Below are 25,346 nucleotides of genomic sequence, written 5' to 3' on the forward strand. Positions count from 1 at the left end.
ACCCAGCCATCTCCTGCTGCGCTCACCTTGGGAGCGCACGGGCGCTGCGCGGGTCCCTGCGCGCCGCTCCCCGCACCACTCGGGGGTCCGCGCCCCACAGCGCACAGCACCTAACATCAGGCCCTGCTAACTCCATCTCCCACTTCCTCCCCAAAATCAGAGCCCTGACCTCTCCCATCCAGACTCCAGGCTGCCCTGCAACCCAACGGCAACCACTCTGCTTTTTTTTTTTTTTTTTTTTTTTTTTTTTTTTTTTTGGGGGGCTTTTACCCCCCCTTCCAGTCCTCGGCTTCCCCTTCCCCCTCCTCCTCCTCCCCTTGTCTCTCCTCATAATATTATCCTTGATCACTGCCCGGGGTTTGAAGCCCAGAAGTCAGGAGCTGCGCACCCCACCCCCACGGCCCGAGCGCGCACTGATAGGGCCCTCGCTGCTGGCACCTAGTCAAGCTGAGGTGTCATTGGGATCTCAAATTGCAGCGAGGGGCTGGCAGGCAGCCAGAGGCAGTCTATTTAAAAGACAGCCTGTTCTGCAGTATTCAGTCTCTTTAGAAACTTCTCCAGGGGAAAAGTGTTGGGAGATCTACAAAGTGGATTTTTTTTCCTCTTTTTTTTTCTTTTCCCCCTGATTTTTTACCGCTCCTCTGCCGACTTTGCAACAAAACACTCCAACTTTGCAGAAAACTTTTTTTTTTGTTTGTTTGTTTTTTTTTTGTTTTTACTCTTTTGGTCTTTTTTTTTTTCTTTGCAAATCTTGGAAGAGGAAAGCGGGAGAGTTGAACAGAGCCGATCGAAACACAACTTTGCTTCATACCAAGCTTCCCAGCAGCTCGCTGCGTCGGGAGAGACTTTTCCTCCTGCAGAAGAAGAGGGAGGGGAGGGGAGCTTTGTATCCCCTCTTCCTTCTCCTGCATTTTCTTTTCTTTCTTTTTTTTTTTTCTTCTCCTCTTGACTGCTTTGATGCATTATTAGCAGGACACTGGTTTTCAAGGAACTTTGCTCCCTTCCCAACCTGCCTCCTCCCAGCCCTTTGGGAAGAGAGTGTGTGTGTGTGCGCGTGAGTGAGCGAGTGTGTGAAATCGCCGTCCCACCTCCCCAAACACCCCTGCTCCCCCACGCCTCCCCCTGCAACCTGTAGGCTGTGCAACCCCTGCAGGCTTCGCTCCCTTTCCCCCCTCCTTCCCTCCCTCTTTTTTGCGCTCCCGCGGATCGCGGTGCGAATTCCCCCTTTCGAGGCGAGAAAAAGCTGAAAGGAGAAACGGGGAGGGGGGAAAAAAGGACAAAAAAAAGGAAATCTAGACGTCCCCCCTCTCCCAACGCCAAAAGAAAAGCAGGAGGGTCTCGCACCCCGAAAATAACCCCCAGAGTGGGGCGCCTGCAAGCAGAGGCTGCTCTTTCCTTTTTTTGAATTTTATTTTTTTAAATTCTTTCAATTTTTCTTTTAATTTTTTCCCTTTTTTTTTTTTTTTTTTTGGCCCCCGACGGGGCAAACGGAAAGCCAGCGCCGCCCGCTCCCGGCAGCCCCCCACGCCCCGTCCCGCAGCATCCCCGCCGCGATGCTGCTGCGGCTCCTGGTGCTGCTGGGCGCCTGCCCGGGGCTGTCGCGGTGCCTGGGCTCCTTCGTGCAGTGCGAGCCCTGCGATGCCAAGGCGCTGTCGCTCTGCCCGCCGTCGCCGCTGGGCTGCGAGCTGGTGAAGGAGCCGGGCTGCGGCTGCTGCCTCACCTGCGCCCTGCCCGCCGGGCAGCCCTGCGGCGTCTACACCGAGCGCTGCGCCCGCGGGCTGCGCTGCCTGCCGCGCCAGGGCGAGGAGAAGCCGCTGCACGCCCTGCTCCACGGCACCGCCGTCTGCCTCAGCGAGAAGAGCTACCGCGAGCAAGCCAAGGCCGGTGAGTGATCCCCGATCCTCCATCCGCAGCTCTCCCGGATGCTCATCCGCCTTGCCGGCTCCTTTTCCATCTTTCCGCCTGCTTTTTCCACCCCACCGCCAGCTCCCGGCTGCGTTTTCCCTCGTTCCGGGTGCTCTTCCATGACCCTCCGCTTGCTTTTCCGTCTTTCCGGCTCCCTTTCCATCTTTCCGCTTGCTTTTCTGCTCCCTCCCACTGGCTGCTCTTCCCTGCCCCCGTCGCTGCCTTCCCATCCCGCCGGCTCCTTTTCCATCTTCCCAGGTGCTGTTCCATGCCCCCACTTACTTTGCCGCCTTCCCGGCTACTTTTCCATCTTTCCGCCCGGTTTTCCATCCCCCCCTCCCCCCCTCCCCCGCCGTGTGCTTTTTCGCCTTCCCGGCTCCTCCATTCCCCTGCACAACCACCAGCTGCTTTTCCATCTTTGTGGCTACTTTTCTGCCTTTCTGTCTGACTTTTCTCTTTCTCACACACAATTACACACCCTGACTGCTGTTCCATCTTTCTAGCTGTTTCCCCATTCTCTCTCATCCCCACCCCCTCCACGAGCAACTTTTCCAAGCACCCGGTTGCTTTTCCATCTTTTCTGTCTGCTTCTTCACCACCAGCACTTCTCCCGCTGCTCTTTCACCCCCCCTATTGCTTTTCCACCTTTCCAGCTACTTTCACATCTTTCTAGATGTTCTTCCACCCACACCCACAGTTGCTTTTCCATCTTTGTGGGTACTTTTCCATCCCCCTAGCTGTTCTTCCATGCCCCCTGCCACTTTTCCCATCCTTCTTTCCATCTGTGCTCTGATCAAACCTCCTGTTGCATCATCTCACAGCCCCCACCCTGCCTTCCATCGTCTCCTCTTGATTGTCCCATCTCCAGTGGAAGGGTTTTCTTTCCCCACGTTCCAGATGCACCCTTTTAGTCACAACTGCATCCCAGTTGCATCCTTTACATCTTTCCTGCATCCCTGTCTTCAGCCCTCTCCCTGACAACTTTCTATCTCCATATCCTCCACCTTGCTCTGGGGCCCGAGCTGATCTCTGCAGATTGAAGTGCAGAGGAGAGCAGGGCATCTCCTTTCAACCAGCAGCCTGTTCCCTAAGTCCTCAGCCACCCCCAGGTTTGTTGCTCTGGCTCGCACTTCCTCCTTGGAATCACTACAGCCCGCTCTTTCTGTCTGCCAGCTGCTGGACATCTTTGTTGGGCGATGGGCTTTAGCTCAGGGAGATGAAGAGAGCAGGTGCATTAGGGACAGGACATGCATTTGCACAAAATAATGGTGGTGTGGCTGTTAACAGGCAAGAACAGGTTAAAAGCAAGCATGAAGGCGAGCATGGCAGCACCAGTGCAAGGCCAAGCTTCTGAAATGTTTGTGCCTTGCACGTGATGAAAGCATGAAAGAAAGCGCTCCTTCATTTTGACACTCATTTGACTCCCATTTCTGGATCCTGTAACTCATGTGAGGACAGATTCCCTGTATTCCTCCAAATACATCCATGTTTCTGCCACGGTGTGAATGGGAGGTAGGGGAGGGTTGTCTGTATGTCCGGGGAACCACTTCGCAAAAAAAAAAAAAAAACAAACCAGAAACTCTCACTTTTTTTGGTCCATGAAACAGTCATTTCTACTTGTTAGCAAGGGTCTGCTTATACCCATGCAACGGGAATCAGTTTCTCCTTTCTAGCACCTAATAAATTGTGATGCTTTTATTATTTTTCCCCTTTGCTGCTTGCAGGCAGTGGTTGTGTTGCTATGCACCATCCTTCAGAGCAAAACCAAATTCTGTGTGTAATAACTTCCCCCCTCCCTCAAATGACATCAGATGTCCAAACTCCCTTTAATCAGCTAAAAACAGCAAAGCTGAGCTTGGTTTTTGGAAGGGTAGCTGTAAGATATGAGGGTTGGGAGCCGACCTGCACAGGGAGCAGAGGGTGAGGCCAGGAACCACGTTCCTGCTGGGGAGCCCAGGAAGCTGGGCAGTAACCACTGTCAGCAGAGATAGGCCAAGTATCCCGGAGTGCGTCATCCTGGTGTTTATTTACTCTGCACGTGTGTGTGCGTGGCCAGGGGCAGGCAGTGTGGTCGGGAAGGCAAAGCCATGCAGCTGAATCCCAGCAGGAGAGCGGGGCCCATCCCTGCGCCTGTGCTGAGGGTGCCTCATACAGGCACCTGAAAAAGCTTTGGCGCCTGGCTCCCAGCATGAATATCCTTCCGTTTCACCTGCCTCTCGCACTTCCCAAGGAAACTGGTCCTTTAGCAGGTGCTTTGTGTGAAAACTTTAGCCAGGGCCCTTGTAATTCCACTGCTTTTGATTTTCTTGGGATTCAACACCCATTGAATGAACAAGGAGAGGGACAGGAAAGCGGTGGCAGGTGTGTCATGCAAACCAACACCATGGCACTACCTGTGCTTCCAGTTTGGACTCCCCAAGTGCCGCAGGGGCCTCTTTTCGACAGGTTTTGTTTGCAGACAGCAGATGAGCCTGGATTGGAAAGGCTGCTGCAAGAAGCCACAGGAGACCAGCAGGCTCCTCTTGAGATTTATGCAATTGCAAATAGAAATAAAAAATAAATCAGGAATTCCTGAGGATGGGATAGGGGAAAAAAAAGTCACTTGGCATTCGACTGGTAGTGTGTGAGAACAAAGTATATTTTCATAGGCATGTTTCTAAGCAACAGGGCAAGAAAAGAAATTAAGTTTGACTTGAACTTTCTGGCCTCTGCCAGTTTGGCGAGCAGCACAGGGACCGTGCACTGGGGAAGCTGGCCTGGCCCTTCCATCTATCAATGACCAAAATTGGCCCTGAGCTGCGAACCGCTGAGAAAAAATCAGCACTCTGCAAAATAAACTATGTGACAGTGGTGAGGACTAGATCAAACTGCATTTCTATCTATTTCTGCCCTCGTGCTAGCCAAGTTTAAAATTGCAGATGCTTTCCTCCTTACGGACAAGGTAGAAATGCATTGAGCAGCACTGCAAGAGCCAGAGCCTGGGAGGCCAGGCTTAGCTCTCCTGTAGAGCAGATGTCTTGCCTGGAGACAAGATGCTTGCAGGTAGCATGCCTCGGTTTCTTCACATGTATGCTGGGCAGCGTTACTGAGGAATGCTAGAGGTAATGAGCAGAATGTCCTCCTGGTTTGTTCAGAGGTCTGAAATGAAAGCAAGTGTGGGATTAAAGAGCCTTAGTAGGACTTGTTTTAAGTAGATGGGTTTGTAGGTACTGACAGGATGGTCCCTGTAGTCCTTCCTCCCACAACAGTCAGACACTGTCCTTTACTGAAAGCCAAACATCACATCTGCAATTGACTGTTCCTGGTTAAAAAAACATGAATGAGCTTCATTTATGGCACAGGCTGCAGGATTCTGGGGTTTCTCTGTTTTGTTTAGGTTTCCTTTGAAATATACCATGTCTTTCCATTTTTCTCCCCTGTGCTCCTGCCAGACTTCCTCCTGCTGAGACAGCAAGGTCAGGCTGAGCATCAGGGAGCGGAGGGCACAGATTGGAGCCTGCTGCCCTAAAAACGTTCATGGAAAAACAAAGGTTGTCAAATATTTCCTTCTCTCTCATTCCTGCTCTCTTTCTAGAAAGCGAGCAAGACTTGGCAAGTTTCCTTATGAAACCGTGAGCCAACGATAACCAGGAGGGGAAAGGGGAGGGTTTGCAGAATTAGCCCTAAGAAAATCATCTTTGCAGCGTCAGCTGAAAGGTGGAGGAGGAGGAGTGCTGCCGAGCCGAGCCCAGACTTCCTGCAGCTTGTGTTTGGTGCTGTCCTTTGTTGCTCCCCAACATATTTTCCCCCACCCCATTCCCCCTTCCCGTAGTCGCCTGCTCTGCATTTGTGGATGCTGGTTTCAGGGGTGAGCAGAGGGGATGTGGCGAAGCAGGTGAGCAGCTCCATGCCGAGCTCTGGGATGAGGGTGAGGGGCAGGGGACATGGGAGCAGGGTGCTTGGGATGTGCTGGCTTCTTGTGCACATGTCACTCTGGGAGGGACCCGGCTGGTGCGAGCGGCAGGTCCATTGTGCGAAGCAGCTCCGAGCTGTCAAGGTGAAAGCTAGTATCAACAGGCCTGCAAAACCTCAGACACAAAACAGGAAAATCTCCATTTTTCTTTTGATCTGGAGTTTCAATAACAATATATTTAAAAAAAAATAGAGAGTGAAATCCATCAGGTGCCAGCAAGAGAGCTGGGTTTCTGCGGTGTGTGTGTACGGGGGAGGAAGGGATGGGGTGGTTCAAACAGGAAAGGAGGGGCCTTGGCTGGAAGGATTTTTCAGCAGCCTGGTTTCTAAGGAAGGAGAGAGAATATTAAGTAGTTGATCCAAATGAAATTCCTGCCGAGTGCCAGCAGAGTTCACCGGAGAAAAGACGTGGCTCTGTGCGTGCGTGCGTGCGTGCATGAGTGATAGAGCTGGCCCCGAGCTTCCACACAGCCCTGGACCCACTCCAGGTCAGTGCAAGGAGAGCTTGCACCACCACAGCGGAGAGCAGGGGCTGGTCTCAAACGGGAGCCTCTGCAAACTTGAGGGATGCTGGAGGAAGCCATTGTGCCTCCTTGTGTCATACTTAAGCAGCAGCAGCAGCATCCTGAGCCCAGATGATCGTCGCGGCTTTGGCACGTCAGTGACTTGAGCACAGTCATGTGCGACTGGAAGCGTTTGCTTCACTGCGGGGTGTCCCCTCAGGCTTGACAAAAGGGAGCAGGAAAGAGTGGGTACCTTCTGTGCCAGCTTCAAGGCATCCCCCAGTGTCTCCTGTCGCTTAGTTCGTCACACGTGTCAGGGCAGAGGAGGAGGAAGAGGAGGAGAGGCGGCACCCGGCGCTGCCGCACGCGGTGCGCGGTGCTCTGCTTCCTCCTAACGACGGCTGGAAGCGCTGCTCGCCCTGGGCCCGGGGAGCTGCAGATGCAGGAGCAGTTTCGGGAGCTGCTACAGCAGCAGCGTTTCCCTAAACTCTTCACGCATGAAAATCCTGGGAGCAGCCTGGGAAGGGTGGCGGGAACCTCATCCTCTCCGAGCTTGCCGTCCTCCTCTCAGCTGGGTGAGCCGCTAAGAACAGTTGTAGCTCGTTTCCTTGTGGGAACTCACAGGGCAGATAAAAGCGCCCATGGCACAGCAAATCCTCACACCCCCCCCCCCCCCCCCCCCTTTTTTTTTTTTTTCTTTTATTTTATTTTTTTTTTAACCCAAGCACTTAGTAGTGCAAATTCGAGGCCAGATGTAAGTGGAGAATTTGGCTGCAACACACCTGCCCCTCTGTGGGCTGCAGAGCAGCAGGATTAATATGCACAGGGAAGATATGCGTGTGAGCATATGCACACACGTACCCGTGTTCACACGCCCACACACGCCTGCATAAACATTTAATGTGTGCAAGCACACACACGGAGCATTCTTGTCTCTGGAGGCAGAATGGTTTCCAGGCAGCACACACAAACTTCTCTTGGATGCAGGGGTTCTGGTTATGACTGGCACATCATATTTTGCCATGAAGATCAGATAGTGGGGTCCAGATCAGCCTACCCTGTCCTCCCACTGAGGGCTTGGAAATGAGATGCACCAGGTGAGCATATCAAACAATGGGAGGCGAGGAAGGAGATAGATGCAAGATCTGTCCTCCTCTCAGCCAGCTGTGTGGATCCAAACTCACCCCCCTCTGTTTGGAGGTGGCTTGTGTTTTCTGGCTAGACTAAGATAATACTCTGAGAGATTTCTTGAAGGCAAGTTTTCCCATGTCAAACAAGCAAATTCTTCCCAGCGAAGGTGTGAAGTTGTGCCTTGAAAAGGACAGCCAGTCCATCTGCCAGAGCAGTGGTCCCTGGTGTCATAGGTGGAAGGAGATGGTACCAGGAGCACTGAGGTCTCTGGGATCCTGCAAACTTCTCCATGCCCAGGCAGCAACAACTGGCCTTTAGGAAGGTGTGAAAGAAGAACTGAATTGGGAAAAGATGGCACATTTACTGAAATGCAGCAGTTGAGGGCAGGAGAAACAGCCTCCAGCACTGAGCAGAGGAAGCTACAGGACCCAAAGACATGATGCATGCAGAGGTCAGAGATGATCCAAAGATCATCTTTAGCCTGCGTGAATTCACTGGCAGCCAGTCTGATAACCACCTAGTTGTTTATAAGGAAGTTTTTTTATGGGGAAAAAGTAGATATTGTCTGTTTATCATCAGCTCAGGAATAGCCAAAAGTATGAGGAGGCTCTGCTGGTGAGAAGGAGAGGGATACCTGACCCCCCATGCTGGAATCCTCTAAGACCTGACCCACTTGGTCCAAGTGAGCATGAGCTCCACACTGGGTCTCCCCAGGGTGATACACAGGGCAAGGACACAGCGTGGGGGAACAGTTGTGCCAGCACTCCTGGATCCTGGGGCTGCTCATTTAAGAACACTGGGCACAGTTCATGATTCATGCCTCAGGTCATCCTGGAAGGGTCCTGTCATATCTGGTGGCATCCCCCACCCCTTACCACTCAACCCCCACAAGACACTGTGTTCCTTCAGCTGTGTAGCCAAGGCAACTCTCAGCAAGATGTTGTTTTTGAGGTAGCTCTTTGATGCTAGTGATCTGAGAGGACCCCTTAGTGTTCATGTCAATCCATTGCTTGAAGTTAATCTCAGCAGGAGCCAGCATAATGTGTTTGCAGAAATGTGGGACTCTTGGTGATTTGCTGTGAGCAAATTTGCTCTCAAGGAATCCATTTCTCAGCATGTTTTGGTAAGTCTTCTTGACTTGATGTTTCCAGGACAAGTGTGAGAGAGACACTCTGGTCAACAGATTAAACTTTGAGAAGGCATGTTAAATTTATCCTTTTGAAGTTAGTGGGCATTTCTTGTGTGCACCTGCACAAGGCCTTGCTTTCGCTATTGCCCTCATTCTCCAGACCCCTCTGATATTCCCATCATTTTTCACTGTAACTCCACCCCAGTAGTACTGTCTCTTCCATGCAAAATGTGGGAATGGGGGGTCAAACAAACTGGCACAGTGTTCCCTGTTAGCCTGGCAGACCTTGATCCTGCAGGATGCTGAGCACCTTTCCTCTAGGGCCAAAGAATCAAAGGCTTTTGGGCACCTCTCCCCTCAGTGGGAACCAGCTGCCTCAGTCCTCGAAGGACTGTGGGGCCAAAGCAAAGGCTGTGGGCTCTGCTAGAGCTGGAGAGCTCTTTGCAGCTTTGAGCCTGGAGGGCTGTTGTTGCAGTTTGGTTTGTTTGCTTGTTGGATGGACACAGCTGGCTTGATGATGGAGATAATTGTTATGTTGATGGAGATGACTTGTCTGGTTGCTATTTAAGGGCAAGAAAGTAATCCTCACAGATACTTAGGGAAATGATTGCCTAGCTAAACAGAAGAAGGAATGTTTCTTAAAGGTAACTTTGGGGGCAAAGTTGGCTAATATTCATAATTCTTTTTTGTAGAAAAACAGTAGAAATATTTTATTTTTCCAAATACAGATGGGATTCATCAGAGGACAATTAAATCAACAGAGCCATTTATTATTCATGCTTAAGAAATCAGATGTTATGTGTTAGACTAATGATGAAAATCTGTAATTAAATAAGCCAGAGAAAACTATGGAACCTGGCTTTCACTTCCTAATTTAAAGAACATGCTGAAAAAGAAGAAAAGTTTTACTAGGGAAGAATTGCAGAAAAATTATCTTATACCTGTAGTATACCTGTCCAGCAGTCAATTATGCTGCTGCCACAGCTACATGTCTTAAGATATTATTACATGTCTTAAGATATTTTATCTAAATACAAAGTAACTTACAGTCATTGCTCTTACTTGTGTGCCCTTCTTTCCTGATAAAATTTGGTGAAATTTTACTGCATCATTTCATAACCATTTCAGTGGCCAGTTATTTGGTTTTTTAAAAGCAGCAGTGGCCTGAGGTTGCAGGAGAAACAACAAAGTGCAACAAGGATTTTAGCATTCCAGAAAGGCAGATCTGTGGCAAGGGGTGATCAGTTGTCTTTCATGGAATTTCAGACCCCAAAATGGAGATCTATACCCTTTTCTCCATCAAGAGACCCATGGTGATTTTTTAACATTCAAAAGCATCTTTTCATTGTGTTGTACCAAAAGAAATTGCTAATGAAAAATTAGCAATGAGAAATTGCACTGAATATGCAGTGGTACAGGGTGGAAAATGGCTAAGAGAGGCAAGAGTCATTCATTAGGATCAAGCTTGGGCAAATTTCTCCTTATCAATATTGTCTGAGTGTGAATGTCAAGCTTCTGGTACTTTTTTGTAGTCCTACTTAGGTGGACTGAGAGATTAAATAACATCCAGGCCTACTGCAGGCAAAGGCTTTCTGAGAGGAGGAGCCATTAAGAAAGGAGTCCTGAGGGCAGAGGTTGGAAATTTCATCCCTCAGAGGTGGTAATAGTCAGGATGGACAGTACATGTGATGATGTGTCATCTGGTGCTGACACAGAGATGAGCAATGGGTGATCTCACACAGCTTTTCCATCTGGTTTAAGGCAAAACTGTGAAAGTGAGGCTGAAGACCTGGAAGTTAACACAGGCTAGGCTGGAACTTGCAGTCACAGCTGCACACCTGAAATACTTCTGGTGTTGAAATACTTTTGGTGTTGTAACAGTTCTTGTCCAACACGTCACGCAGGTGCATCTCCATGCTCCACCTTGATGGGCCTTTTCCTGTCTCTTTGTGGTGAGCAAGGGGCAAGCATCCTGGCAGCGCCTGCTTTTAAATCCAGATTTCTTGATATCTCATGTATATTGATACCACTTTTCACCTGAGTTTTAAAGATAAGCCCCACAGAGTCCAGGAGGGCAAATTACTTATTCCTTCTCCCTAGTTATACTTCCTCTACTGCTGATGTTGAGCTACCTGCATCCAAAAAGTCCCGTGCCTGCTTCTTTTTCATGCAATAACGACAGTTGATGGACACATCACACCTCCTTCATTACTGTGGGCACAGGAAGATTTTTTCCAAGTCATCGCGGATGGTCAGATGATCAAACAACCTTTTGTTTTCATTCAGAAAAGCTTAAAGCATGTGTATTCTCATATTTTTGTCACAAATAAGCCCCATGCAGAAACTGCTGGTAAACAATTCAGTGATGCCTTGCAGGAGCTAAACCAGATTTTCCTCACCCTTAGTTAGGCAGAGACTGTCATGCAGTCTCCTCTAAGTTTTTATTTTTTCATCTTTCCTGCTCTTAGTTTCTTGGCAGCTTGGTATGGGTTTTGCCTCCTTTATTGCAACCAATGAAGTCTGCTGCTCGGGTGGATTTATTGGAAAAGATGTGAGACTAAGAAAGGCTGAACTACTTCATCCTTTCCAGGAAGGAAGAATATGTCTTGGTCACTCTGATATTGAAAGATGATTTATTTAGTTTTCTGTGGGTCATAATTCAGCTCTCAGCTTCTTCTGCAGTTTCAACATATGGAATGGTGAACATCTGCAGTCTCCAGATGATGTGAACGAAATACGTTTTATCTTCCTATCATCAGTGCATCAGCAACAGGAGCTTCTTGATATAAATCTAGTCCTGCAATACTTCCTTCCTCTCCACTTGCCAGTTCAGTTTTCTGGAAGATAACTTTGTTCAGGAAATGTCAGGCTGATATAAGCAGCTATCTAGCAACAGAGTGTCTGCAGTTTTGCAAAATGGTGCCCATCAGCATCATTTAATTGAAATTGATGGACGTTTGCTCATCATCTTACTGGAGGGTGAAACTCTGGAAATTTTCCCAATTCTTTTTTGGTTAGACATTTTTGGCTCTCTCTTGGACAGAAATCATTGTCATGAGAACCCAAAGTCTCTGGCTATGCTGCCTGTTGACTCAGATTGTCACCAGGTCTTGGCGTGTCTTGTTATGTGCATTGCAAACTCCCACACCTGCATGGAGATCTGACTGTAAACAGATTTGCGAAGTCCTTGGAAAGAGACAAAGACAACACCTGTTCAGCCACAGTCTTTATTGTTACATCTCAAGGCAGCTGGTGCCCAAGCTTGGCTCTTCCAGCACAGCATGGGTGCTTGGAGACTGCTGAACTAACAGCTAGCAATGTGTAGAGAAGGAGCTTCCATCATGAAGCTCCCCATATCCAAACCTGCTTTTCTCCTTGCTCTACAGAGTTACTCAGAGAGTTTTGTTTTGTGACTGCAGTAAAGAAGGGCAACTCAGGAAAGTTGCTATGTGCTCATAGCAACACAGATCCTTCCTTAAGCTTCCAGTTCCTATAGCTGTACCTCTCCCACCTCCATGGCATTTGCTGGCACTGTGAAGTCATGCTGACCCAGAGATCCACTCCTACAGATAGGTCCTGCACTTCCAAAGCAGACCAAAACATGAGCTGGTTCCCTTGAGAGCTCCTTTCCCACATGCTGAGCTGCATTTCTCCCCCATCCAGCTCTCTATGAGGACACAGAGGTCATCAGGACTATGATCTCCCTTTCCCATGAATCCTATGTGAACCTGGGGGCAGCCCAAGCACCTGATATTCACGCTCTGCAGGTGAGCCCTGGCTGATACAGCAGAATCTGCATCCACAGGTTTCTGCTGAGGAGACATAATCACCTGAGAAAGAGCTGGTCTTCCAAGCTAGTTCAGCAAAGCCCAAACAATTACTTTAAAAAAAAATTTAAAAAGCAACGGAATAGCACACCCCTCAACAAGCCATCAGTGCTTGTTCTCTGAGGCTCTTCAGGTATTCTTGAGCTGTTCCCAAGCATCCTCCTGGCTCTTGGCTTAATGAAATGGAGATCAGTCCTAGCCTTCCAAGCCAACTCTCTGAATGCTTTTCCATCTCTTCTCTGAGCTTGGCCTTACTGATCCATATCCTTCCCTTAAAAGGTGTCTCAGTGGAACAAGGGAGTGAGGTCTCATCAACTTCCACCATGTTGTCACAGGGGTATAAGATACTGGAATACCCTGGAGCCCCTCTTCCAAAAGCTTGTGTGGCTTTTGAGCCATGGACTGATTGGATTCTCATCATCTGTCTTTGGTAGGTGACTGGGTATGGTGGGGCAGAGTGGGTGTTGCTGGAAGCACTTCACAGTGCTTTGACTGCTAAGGACTTCACACTCTGCAAATCACAAAAGTGTTCTGCTGCCTTTGGCAGCTATTGAAGTTCCTAATTCCCAGGGAATGAAATAGGGTCTGTGTTTTCTTACTACTGCTCCTGTGTCTGTAAAACAGCTTGGCCCATGGGAACATCACAGGCTTCAAGGGGACCAAGACTGAAGAGGTGGTGGGAGTTACCTTTCTTAACTTCAGACCTTTGGAGGCCTAAGTGTGATCACTGGAGTCACAGGAGAGGAGATTGGACTTTCGTTCCACTCTAAAATCATAACCCAAGCCAGATGATGGGGCTGGTCACAGTTTGGAGGGTGCAGCATCTCTGCAATGACTTACACATGGAGTTGGGCCATCCAGAACACCTCAGTGCTAGCATTTGGGTGTTATGTGACATAGATTTAAGCGTCTGTTGCACGTTGCTGAGACTTGTGAGAGGTGGGGTGGCAGTCCCAGCAGGGCTGTTGTTATTCTGTCCTTCTTGGTGTGTGGTGTCGCCTTTGAGCCTCTCATCACCTGCAAACATTACCAGCATGCTCCCTCGCCAGTCCCTGCCAGATGGACTGCACCGGCTTGATGCCAAGACCCCACCAAAGCACAAAAGTTCGTTCAAAGTCCAAGGCACATTGCAGCTGGGTCTCCAGCAGACAACACCCTGGGCTAGTGGAGGAACTGGCTGGAGCCTCCATCCTCAGCCCTGGCTGCTCCGCCTCCAGTGGGTGCCAGATGGCCTGGGGCTGGGCGGCTGCCTGAGCTCACTGCCTGACCTCACCAGGGCGGTGGTCTCAGCAGTGACCCCAGCACAGGCACAGCGCCTGGGCCGCTCCACTGACCACCCCAGCAGGGCTGGGGGTCGGTCACCACCACGCTGGGGGCTGTGCCTGGGACAGGAATGTAAGCGAGCTGTTCTTCATTAGGAGGGTGAAAGCTCCTGGGCTTCTGCCTGGGCTGAGTCTAATGGCCTCTGGGGAGCTCAGGAATGCTTTGCTCAGTTGTACTCTCCAGCTGCCAAAGGGTGCAAGATGAGATGACTCTCCTCTCTTTGCATCTCTTCCCTGCCTGCATTATCCCTTCCCTGCCTGCATCTTGAGAATGCAAACACAGTGGCTGTCTCTGTGTGCTGACCAGGAAGGAGGAATTTTTCTTTTCCCATCATGGCCACAGGTGCAAGTCCAGGTCAGGGATGAATTTGCCTGCCAGTAACAGGAGGTTTTGATGTAGGTCGAGCATGTCCCCTCCTCCAGAGTGGGCAACAAATGGGAAAGGCAGCTGGGGAAAATACTCAGGGTTTTTTCTAGCCAGGTACCTAAGAACGGAATTCCTGTATAAGCCCCATATGCAATGAGCATCTCTGAACAGAGATGGCTGAGTTTGGGGCAGAGGAAGGACTGGACAAATTCTCAAAGTCTCCACAAGTGACATTTGTATTGTTCCTGTGCTAGAGGTTTAACTGAGATCCCCATGAAGTCTTTCTCCAACACCTTCCTGCTTGAGTGGTGTATTATGTTAGTACCTATGCTATAAATAATAATGATCATGATAATAATCAAGAGGACTGTTTAGCAGGGTTGTGCTGTGGTTGTGCATGTACTTCTTCGGTGCATGTGGCTTTTGGGGGTGGTGTTGAACAGGACAGCAAGTCCTCTAGCAGTGGGCTGTGGCTGTAACAAGCACGGTTCATTAGGAGCAGCGGTCAATAGACCCTTTCTGCCAGAAACCAATGAAAATGTGTTACAAAAATTTGAGCCTCCCAGCCATGTGGAAAAAGTTTAGTGTTGCAGTCTGTAATGTCAGCAGGCAGGGATGCAGTGTTCCCAGACACTCTGCTCCCCCATGTGAGTGCATCCACCACCTTACTGGGACCTCACATGGGTCCAAAGCATCTGAAGCCCAGGAGCACCAGGCTGGGTTTTGATGCAGGGCAGAATGATGTGTAGTTTGCTCTGGGTGGTATCTCTCAAGGACAGCAGCCAGCCAGCCAGACAGGAGCAATTTGTGGCTTCCCAGAAACAGTGCCTGGTATTTTGCTACTCCCCTTCACTTCTGCAGGGAACAGTTGGAAATGGTTCCTGTTAGGGAGTTTCCTCTGGCTAGCCTGGAGAGGGGAGAAGACACTGTGCCTCAGTCCAGGGCATAGGACAGCCCGTGCTCTGCTGTGGGTATTTTCTGCATCCCAGGGCCCATCAACAGCAGAGCCTTTTCGGCCTGGCCTGGGTCAAGAGCCTTTCCAGATGCGTGCCCCTCCTTTCCTGGGCAGCAGTGGATCAGACTAGACATGAAGCCATGGAGTGACTCTGAGTTGAGTTCAGTCTCCTGCCTTGGCTGTAGGGTCAACATCCCTTTGAGGTGACTATAGCCCCTGTGTCACTTCCAAGCTAGCCAGGCATCCTCAGCTTGGCTAGCAATGTCATTCTTTTGTGTAATATTTCTGTGCCAGTAAGCTTGGGACCTCTAGTGGGAGGTGATCCCCTCCTGAGTTGTGGGGAGAAGGAATGAAGCTGTGTAAGCCACCCACCTTCTGTTTCCCACTGTCCCTCATTTGGGAACACTGTGAGTAGGGCCTTCCTGCCCGTGCCCTAAGCCCACAGGGATGCAGCGTGCTTTGCCCATGCCTTGTGTCCCTAGACAGGCAGCTCTGCCTCTGCAGGTGGCCACCAGGCTGGCAGGCAGATGGGAGTAGGCAGGAAGGGGCTGTGTGGCAGGCCAGAACCTGACAGTGAGGGAGGAGGAACTCCAGCTTGAACTCCTTCCCGAGTCTTCGACACAAGTAGGGCTCCTTTGGGGAAACAGGGTGTTGCTCCTGCCAGCATCTCCTCAGGCATGGAGGCACAGCAGTGCCAAATCCTGCCTGCCATGAGCCGGCCTGGGGGCACACGGAGGGTAATGAATGAGCTGTGGTGGGTGAGGGTGGGCAGGTAGGTGCAAGAGCTCTGGGGATGCTGATGTGAGTGTCTGGTCTGACAGCAGTGGGCAGCTGCAGGCTAAAGTGGATGGGCCAGCCAGGAAGAGAAGGGAGGGGCTGTATGCCCCCGCTCTGCCTTTACCTCTCCTCTTGGCACTGGGAAGGCCCCTTTGCAGCTGCCCAGAGCTTGTCAGGAGCTTCTGTCAGAGACCTTTGCCCTTCAGTTTGCCAAAATTGGCTTGTTAGAAGAAGGGGTTGCATCAGCCTTGTTGTTGAAGGAAATTAGGCTATAAAAAACAGAATGGAGGAAAGGGATCCCTTCAAGGCATCCCTGGAGTTATCACTGGAATATAAAGACCCAAACTAGACACCACTGCTGAGTCACAGATGGAGTCCCATCACTTCTAACCCTTGTTGTATGACATCCCAGGCATATGTTCCCACTTGAGGAGGAATACATGCATTCTGCAGAGAGTGAAGGGGGTCAGTTCCAGGTGCTTTTTCAACCCTGCAGAAAGAATCAGACATGGGTTTGGATCTGGACAGCTTTTAGTGCACATCCGCAAGAGCACAGGGCTCCTGTGGCTCCCATCTGTTCTTGCTGAAAGGGCTCCACATTGGTCCCCATCTCACTCTGGCTTGCTGGCAGCTTGCAGGGAGAGGAGGGATAAGGTACTAGCAAGAGAGTAAAGCTACTGACCATGTGAGCAGTCTGAGCTGCTGCAGACACCCATTACACGCTGAGTTCTGGGGACTGGACACCCTGTACTGTTTTTCTGACTGAATCCTCACTGTCTTGTATCCTTTATTTGTTACTTGTTTTTATTTGTTTGGATTGCCCTAAGAAGCTGTGCCTCACTTATTTGTTATTGAGGAGGTAATGAGTTGTGGCCTTCCTGTGTTACTGGGGGGTTGCCAGCACCAGTGTGAAACTTCCCTTTATTACTGTGGGGCAGCCCAGGGAGGTACTCTGGCAGCACCTTCTCCAGTCCTGGACTTGGGTGCCGGAGGGGATTGCTGGGACAGAACACTGAGTGTTTCACTGCTATAAGAAGGGCTCAGTCACTGCAGATGCCTCCTTTTTTTCAGACCTTGAGTTGCCAGAATATCTTTTGAGGCAAAGGATGTACTTCAGCTGCACCTTGTATTGTTTCATTCTCTGGGGAGTAATTCCCAGTTTACTCAGTTTCTTCTCTATCCCGTGTCTGTTATCCTCTTAGAGTAGATGAGCCCTGATCTGTGCAGGCAGTTGAGTCCTGCAGCAAGGAATAAAACCCCAAGCATATAAACATCATGGGGCAAAATGGCAAAATTATCCCATCCTGGGGAGCCACATGAGTCCTGGGGATGGTGCAGGGGATTTTTTATGTTGCTATTGGCAGTTAGGAGGCTGTAGAGTTGGGAATGCTCATCGAGTGCTGTTCTTGTGGAAACAGAAAAAACAAAGGGCCACTTTAATAAATAGGTGGCCATGAGAAACTTCCAAATTTTTGCTGGGAGAATGCGAGGTCCCCTTGGCAAGGAGGAGTAGGAGACTTGTACCTGTGGTTGGCTTGGGCACCTAGTGACCCAGTGACACTCAGTCACCTCCAAACCCCCCAGCTGAGGTGTGTGTGACAGTCTGGTACTGCCATCTGCCACTAAACATCTCGTCTGTCCCCCCCACTGGGCATCCTCAGGCATCCCTGGGCAGCAGTGGCATCCTCTTCACCTTTCTCCCTCCTGGTGCTGCATCTGGGCTCCAGGGAGCAGTTGGTCTGCAGAAAGAATCCCGCTTGCCTTGTTGGGGGTGTATATCTGCTTTTATTTTAATCCTGAGCATTTTTCCCTCCTGTAGGAGGGGATGATCTGGGTTCACTTGCATAGAAATTGCAAGAAAGGCTATTCAGGGACAGATTTCAGCTACTCTGATGCTTTCCTTCTGCTGCAGTTAGTTTCCTCATAGTCACTTGCTGGACCAGCAAGTGACTTGTCATCAACACCAGACAGCTGGGTACCCAGGGGTCAGGAGACCAGGAACCTCAGGACCTTTAAACTGTATTCAAATTTAGTTGAGAAATAACCCTTTTTCACTCTGGTGGTTGTACTAAATGTCACAAGTCATCTAAGTTTAGACTGTCACCAGCTTGCTCCTATATATAACTGCTCAGGGCTCCTGACTGCATCCTGCCAGCAGAAGTTGTGCTGGGAGGTCTACAGGGAGATGGGTGCTATGGACAGAACCTAAACATGGTCCCCCTTTGTTGTCAGTACCATCAGTGGCAGTCAGGCAGCATTACTTGGCAGTGTTACCCTTGGCTTTGCTGGCTGCTTGCTGTGTGTCAGCTGGTTTGATCCCGAGTGGGGCTGCAAGCTGAGGACCCTGGAGATCCTAGCACTTGTCAGCCACATCTTTGGTATCACTGCTGAAATGTCTGCCCAGCCACATGGTGACTGTGCTGTGTGATTGACCTTGGCTTTGGAATTGTATCATCTTCAAGCATTCCTGGATTGTGCTCTTGCCTTCTTAAGGCAGGGTGAAGCATGAACTTGTCACTTAATCCTCTCAGCATGGATAAACAGGGGCTTCTCTGCCTCATTTATGTGTCACCTGGCCCTGGAGGTATTGGTCTTCTCCCACAAAAACAATGATGGCCCTTGTATGTAGAAATGCATCCTAGACCTCTGACTCATCCATGCTCTCTAGACACCTTCCTGTCCCGAGCTCAAAGGTCACACAAAAACCTTGTGAAGTCCCACACAGTGGTGTAAAGCCAGGGCTGTAGGCAGCAGCTGGGAAGGAGGTTCCTTTGGTTATTCTTATCCTGCCTGGTCCAAAGATCTCCTCTGGGATTGGGCATGAGGGTCTCTGTGCAAAAGCAAGCCCCACTCATCTCACAGAGACATGACAGTTTGGTACCCCATTCCTTGCAGAACGGGAGTCCCGGGAGCATGAGGAGCCAACCACGTCGGAGATGACGGAGGAGACCTACCCGCCCAAGGCCTACCGGCCCAAGCATGGGCGCCTCTCTGAGCTCAAGGCCGAAGCCCTGAAGAAGGACCGCCGGAAGAAGCTGACCCTGGCAAAGTTCGTGGGCATGGCTGAGAACACGGCTCACCCTCGTGTTGTCATCCCCGAGCTCCGGCAGGAGTTTGAGCTGGTGGGTGCCTTCACCTTCCCTCCATGAGGCTCCCATGGGAAGGTGACTGTGGAGGGCTTTTACCCCTGGGAAATGGGTAGTAGTGGGGGGGGCCTGGGGGCTTTTGCAGCTGGAAGATTCTGTGAGGTGCTTCCCTTCTCACATTTGATCTCCCTGCATGCAGGGCCCGTGCCGCAGGCACATGGAGGCATCCCTGCAGGAGCTGAAGAGTAGCCAGCGGATGGTCCCCCGTGCTGTCCACCTCCCCAACTGTGACCGCAAGGGCTTCTACAAGAGGAAGCAGGTAAGATGTTCCCCACCCAGGAAGGCTTTTCTCTACCAATGCCCTGCGTGGGAAGGATGAAGGTTTTTCCTTTGCTGGGTTAGTCTGGGTGTTGCTGCAAGCATCTCCAGACACATTTGGTGGTGGGTGGCCTTGCCAATGGCTCTAAGTGCCATCTGGCCTGAAGCAAGCATCCTGAAGGAGCTGGTGAGGGAGGGAGAAAAATCAGAGAACCCTGGGCTGGGGTAGCAGCAGGGACAGGGATGTGCTGAAAGCAGAGAGCAGGAGCCAGATCCTACCATGGGGATTGCATTGCTGGTATGAAGGGGCCAAGGCCAGATCCCCAGGGAGGGAGCCACACAGCCTCTGGTGGCTAGCTTCTGATCTCTGCCCTTGGGTGTCTCCCCAGTGCAAGCCCTCCCGGGGCCGGAAGCGTGGGTTGTGTTGGTGTGTGGACAAGTATGGCATGAAGCTGCCGGGGACTGACTTCCTGAGCGGAGACCTGCAGTGCCACGCGTTCGACAGCAGCAATGTGGAGTGAAGCCACCTCCCCTCCCTCCGCCCCATCACTATCTATCCAGACTCCCTTCCACCCTCCCCTCCACACCTCCCCACGCCCCGGGACTCCGATTCCTTTCATCTCATGTAAGACGAAAAAAGAAAGGAAAAGAAAAAAAGAGAAAGGAAGAAAAATGAAAAAAAACGGAAAGGGAAAGAAAGAAAGAAAGGAGAGAAGTAAGGAAAGGAAAAGTAAAAATAAAAAGAGAGAAAAGAAAGAGAAAAGAAAAAAGAAAATTAAAAAAGAGAAGAAAAGAGAAAAGAAAGAAGAGAAAAGGAAAAAAAGAGAAGAGAGAAAAATAAACCCTGAAGAAACTGAGGACTCGGAATCTACAACAGCCTTTTGACAACAAGGACTCAGCAAGGAAAGGATAGAGCCAGAGACAAACCAGCCATGGCCACTCTGCCATCCTGCACCTCTCCCCAACGCTGCCTGCACCCCTCTGCCACAAGCAGAGGTCACCCTGATGTAGGAAGCTCTCCAAGTTGCTGATTCTCCAGTACGAGTTTTGGGCAGGTTCATTTTTATTTTTATACTTTTTTCGTGTTAGCTAGTTGATTTCTGAAGGGTCTTGAGAGAAAATCTTGTGGCCACCAGTGTTCCCCTTGCAGTCCTCCAGAGTATCCTCCCCACGTTGCTGGGACTCACTTGAGTTGATTTCCATCTCAAATGACTGCCCCCAATCCAGGCAGATTTCAGCAAGGGAGGAGATGTGGGACTGTTCACTTTGTGTCTGGAGACAAGCTGGGGAGGGAAACACAGATCCTGCAACAGCACAAATACCCCCAGAAAGTATCTGTGGTCTTCAAAAAAAATTATCACAAAAGGAAATACAGTCTCCCCTGTCCAGTTCATCTTGATTGGAAGGTCAGAAATTTTCTTGGACAAGCAGGACTGACCATTGTCCATCCAGGTGTGAAAGTGTTCATCACCTGCATGCACTTGTGTGTGCATTGATGTGGCTTTCCCTCCTTGCAACGCTTCACCTTGAAATTCGGAGGTTTCAGTGTAATATGAAATTGGAGGATATGCTGCCCCTCCAAAAACAAATAATAACCTGCTGGATTAAGCACAGAAGCAGTTATGGAGGAGCATCAGTGCGCAGGTTAAGCACAGAAGCAGTTATGGAGGAGCATCAGTGCCTGTGGAATCAGGGCCTCATCAACACTGAGGACTGCATCACTGTTCAGACTGAAGTATCCCTACATGGGGACAGGGGAATCAGGGCCAAAACTCTTCACCACCCTTTGCCACCACGAAGACGACCAACTATGGAGACTTTTTTTTTTTTTTTTACACAGTCAAAAATGTGGTTTGCTTCAGGGGCAAAAACCCCCAAACCTCCTCTTTGTTTCATCTTGGTTTTTTGTTAAGGCTGGTTTATAGCTTTCCCCGTGGGTAGGAAAACGCCATCCTTTTGCATTGAGGATACTGCTCATGTTGCCACGGCTGATTCCCACGACCCTGCAGTAAGATCCTGTGATGGGCCCCTGCCTTTAACCTGGGGCCCAGCTCCTTGTTGAGTGACAGCAGCCACTGCTCCGTGGAGACCCACTGCCTTGGGCATGCTGGGACAGCCCTTGGCTGCCTTCCTAACTCATTTGTTGTTTTTAACATTTGCATTTGATTTTGGGACTCTCGCCTCTTGCTTATCCCTGACAAGGGTCTCCACAATGTCGGTGCTGGGAGGAGATCCTGCAGCGAATGGAAGGAAAGAAAGGGAGCTGTGGGGGTCTGGGTGCTGTGGTGGGGAAACACACCCGCTGGGAACCACATCCTACTGCCACAGCTGGAGGTGGCAGCCAGCACTGGCCAAAGGACACAGCTGATCTCAGGTGGAAGGTTCCTGAACCCCCATACCCCTTTCAGCTTCCTGGACCTGGGCAGAGAAAAATGGAGGTCCATAGCACTACTGGGGCCCCACCAGTGGGGATGGGACGAAGGGGTTCTGGTGAAGGCTTCTTGCCATCACAGACTGGGAGCCCTCACAGCCTCTCATGAGATGACATTACTCCCCTAAGCATCCCGTGGGCTCCCCACCAGGACGTTACCCTCATGGAGGGCAGGACTGGACACCTGTGGTTATTTCCCTCCAAATGACAGTGGGGGTGAGTTTTGCCTATGGACTTCCACGGAGACCCAGCAGAGCACATTTCGTCCTGGGGACAAAGCACCTTCCCATGTTGAAAAGAAGGAAGTGTGCTACCAGTGTAGATGTGCCCCCAAAAAAGCTTGTTGCAGTGGGGTAATTCCATGGTATTGGAGGGGAGCATGGTGGGGGCTGAGAGACAGACCCCTCCAGGCTCTGCAGGGCTGATGGAGCAGGGTTGGTTTAACCAGAGAGGTGGATTAATGCTGGGGTGCAAGTGGAGTGAAGAATGGGGTGAAGACAGCAGGAGGAGGAGCTTGTGCTAACCCCAAGGGCCACCGGACACCATTTTTGACACTGTCCACTTGCTGATCCCTGTGCAAAACCTCCTGACTGTCATAGGCCAGTACCACCTTTCCCAGGACCCTTCCTTCCTTCTCTCTTCCTCTTTCTTGCTTTTTTTTTTGTTTGTTTGTTTTTGGTTTTGTTTTTTTTGGTTTTTGTTTTTTTTTTTTTTTTTTTTTTTTTGTTTGTTTGGGTTTTGTTTAATTTCCCAAAACTTGAAAGCCTTTGGCTGCAGAGAAAGGAGATGTGCCCCCGGGGTGGGACGGGAAGGGCATCAGGCCCCCATGGACCTTGCCTTTTGGCGAGGATGCTTTTGCAGGGTGAGAGCTCACAGGACCCCACGGTGGTGTCACAATGAGGCCACCACAGATACTGGGAAGGGACACAGGGCAATGCTCTGTCCTCTCCCTACCAAGCAAGTCTACATGGCCCTGGGAGCCCAGAGTACCAAAATCCATCCCACACAGCCTCCCTCACCCCTGCACACCCCATGCTGGGATGGCATTGCCTATCCTGTCCCCACAAACCTGGGGGAAAGGATGATGGACATTTGGGGTGCACCAGCCTCACCCCCCAGATCACCTCAGCTCCCAGGATGGGCACCAAGTGACCCCCCCCCAGCTGCCCACTCCCTTAAGGATCCCCAGCAGGACGAGGCTGTTTACAGGCTGCAGTAATATTTAGGACCGGGGTTGGAGCCTGGGTTGGGCTGGGATTGAGAGTGACTTCAGGAGGGCTTGGTCACCCTCTGAGGTGGCAGTGATGAGGTGCTCCCATTCTCAGCACCCAGCAGCACCCCTCTGCATTTAGGATGAGAAAACCAGAAGGGGCAGATTTGGAAGCTGGGGAGGGTTGAGGCACACCAGGAGATGCCAGCAATTTTTGCATTGGGGGGTTGTGAGGCTCAGGGGTCTCTGGCTGCGGTATTTGTGCTGAGCCCACGTTGGTATCTAGGATGTGAGCTGGGAAGGAGAGGACAAGGATGGCTCAGGACAGCCCTTCCACCACATCTGCCCAGGGAGCGGCGCTCAGTGGCTGGGCTACCCCTTGTCTGTACTGCAGTGGACTTTGAAAACCACTAGTACAAGAGCATTTTGCACTATTTCTCCGCTCTCTCCCCCCTTCCCCTTTTCTCCACCTTCCCCATGAAAATTCTTTGCTGTTGGTTTAGTTTTCTTTTTTTTTTGTTTTGTTTTGTTTTGTTGTCATTGTTGATTTTTTTCCCCCCAAATGGAGCATTGTATATTTAAAGAACTGTCAGTTCACCTCGCTTCCAGACCGCTGTCCTGGCCCCGGCTAGGAGCCCTGCCTGCTGTGGCCCCCTCCCCAGCCCCACCAGCCACCGCCACTGCCACCGGGACAGACGTCACCACGCACGTTACCCACCGTTGTAACACAGTTGTTAAAACACACCAGATTCCGAGTTTCCTGCCTGGTTTTTATCTTTAAGCAATACTCACTACACATTTTACGGTAGCTTTTTATAGCTTTACATACATACGGTAGCTCTGTTGTTTCGTTTTGGTTTTGTTGTTTTGTTTTTTTTTTTTTCCAGTAAACAAGAAATACTCATAATCTTACTGGTGGGAAAAAAAAAAGCAGTTTGTGAAAAACTGACAATGGAAGAAGAGCTTAATGCTCTGTTTAGCATTTTGTACTTAAAAAAAAAAAATCTCACATTTTATTAAAAAGTGAAGATTGCTGTATACTATTTATTCAACTTATAATTTATGTTACTCTTTGATCTTTGTCTTTTCTCATGACAAAGCATTTATTTAATAAAGTTATGCATTCAGTTAGCTCGTGCCTGACCCTCGTGGAGCATCTGTGTGCCAGGGCCTGCCAGTGACCTGCTCCAGCCCCGAGCATCCCACGGCTGCCTGTGTTGGGTCCCTTGGGGGGCTTAGCCTGATCCACAAGGATGCTCAGGGAGTACAGGGCATGGGGTGGCAATGCTTTAGTGGAGATTTTCATACTAGAACAACCTGCTAGGTGACTGGTAAAAGTTTGCAAGCTTAACTTTACAGCTTCCTACAAGCAGAGCTACAATTTTTTATCTTTTTTTTTTTTTAGAATTTTCTTTGCATGGATGTGGCAGTGCACATTCAACCAGTTTACCAGGGCAAAGTACCTAGCAACCAGTGACGTTAAGCCCCTAAATGCTATCTCAAACTGAGCTCCACAGCTTGGGAGCAGACGTGTGCTGTTTGAGTCTCAGACCTCTTGGGGCCTCTGGAAGATTTGCTCCAATGTCCCAGCGGCAGGAACATCCCTGGAGCTGCTCAGCCCAGCCAGGCCGTGGTCCTCAAACACTCTGTGGTAGCTCTTGGTGGCTCATCCCTCCCCGGTGCTGGATCTGACCCTGCCCCACCACCCAGGCAAACATCACCTTTCATCCTCCCACTGCCCCCGATCTCCCTCCTCCTGTACCCCTCTTCCCCTCCATTCACCTGCCAGCATCACCAGAACTGGGTGCCCAGAGCAGGGCAGGAGGCGAAATCATCCCCTTTGCCCCTGCACTGAGGACCGCGGGTTGCCAGGGCTACGCCTAACAATGCATCCCGCAGCCATCTTGCAGCACATGGAGCTGGCACAGCCACCCTGTCCCGATGGATACCGTGTCCCCGATGGACACCCCGTCCCCCCGGACACCCCTCACGGCCGAGCCCGGCCCCCTCCGGCAGCACAGGGGGCAGGAGCCGCGCGGCGCCGCAGCCGCCACCAGGCGGCGCCACGGCCCGCCCGCCTTACCCTCAGGGCCCGGCCGGCGGGGCCCGGGCGCGGTGCTGCCGCTTCCAGCCGCGGAAGCCCTGAAATCTGGCTTTCCATGCAAAAAGTTAGCGCTGCCTTCAGCTACGCGCTGATAAATCACATCCCTAAGGACAGCTGGAGCTGTATACATGTGTATAAGTAGCTACAGCTATACACAGATACATACATTTTTACACTAAGGATGTTATGTTTATATTGTACTATTGTACAGGTTTTTATAGTAAAAATTTCAGGAAGAAATTCTTCGCTATGAAGATGACGAGGCATTGGAACAGGTTGGGCAGAGAAGCTGTGGGCATTTTCAAGGCCAGGTTGGATGGGGCCTGGAGC

The 25,346-nt window shown here is 50.5% G+C and overlaps 1 protein-coding gene across 1 annotated transcript; it reads left to right on the plus strand.

Moving 5' to 3' along the window:
* Nucleotides 1-558: 558 nt before the first annotated feature.
* IGFBP5 (insulin like growth factor binding protein 5) lies at nucleotides 559-24,043 on the plus strand. The gene is made up of 4 exons (XM_041407832.1): nucleotides 559-1,884; nucleotides 18,763-18,989; nucleotides 19,153-19,272; nucleotides 19,661-24,043. The coding sequence occupies exons 1-4, from the start codon at nucleotides 1,554-1,556 to the stop codon at nucleotides 19,790-19,792; spliced, it is 810 nt and encodes a 269-aa protein (XP_041263766.1). The 5' UTR covers nucleotides 559-1,553; the 3' UTR covers nucleotides 19,793-24,043.
* The last annotated feature ends 1,303 nt before the right edge of the window (nucleotides 24,044-25,346 follow it).

Source organism: Onychostruthus taczanowskii, unplaced genomic scaffold (assembly GCF_017590055.1).
Source record: "Onychostruthus taczanowskii isolate IOZ18803 unplaced genomic scaffold, ASM1759005v1 scaffold10, whole genome shotgun sequence".
NCBI classification, from domain to species: domain Eukaryota; kingdom Metazoa; phylum Chordata; class Aves; order Passeriformes; family Passeridae; genus Onychostruthus; species Onychostruthus taczanowskii.

What these genes read in the sequence shown, in the direction of transcription:
- IGFBP5 (XM_041407832.1), top strand. Translation starts at nt 1,554, where the DNA reads ATGCTGCTGCGGCTCCTGGTGCTGCTGGGCGCCTGCCCGGGGCTGTCG. An exon ending in TCCGGCAGGAGTTTGAGCTG is followed by an intron (nt 18,990 to 19,152) that starts GTGGGTGCCTTC and finishes CCCTGCATGCAG; the next exon opens with GGCCCGTGCCGCAGGCACAT. An exon ending in GCTTCTACAAGAGGAAGCAG is followed by an intron (nt 19,273 to 19,660) that starts GTAAGATGTTCC and finishes GTGTCTCCCCAG; the next exon opens with TGCAAGCCCTCCCGGGGCCG.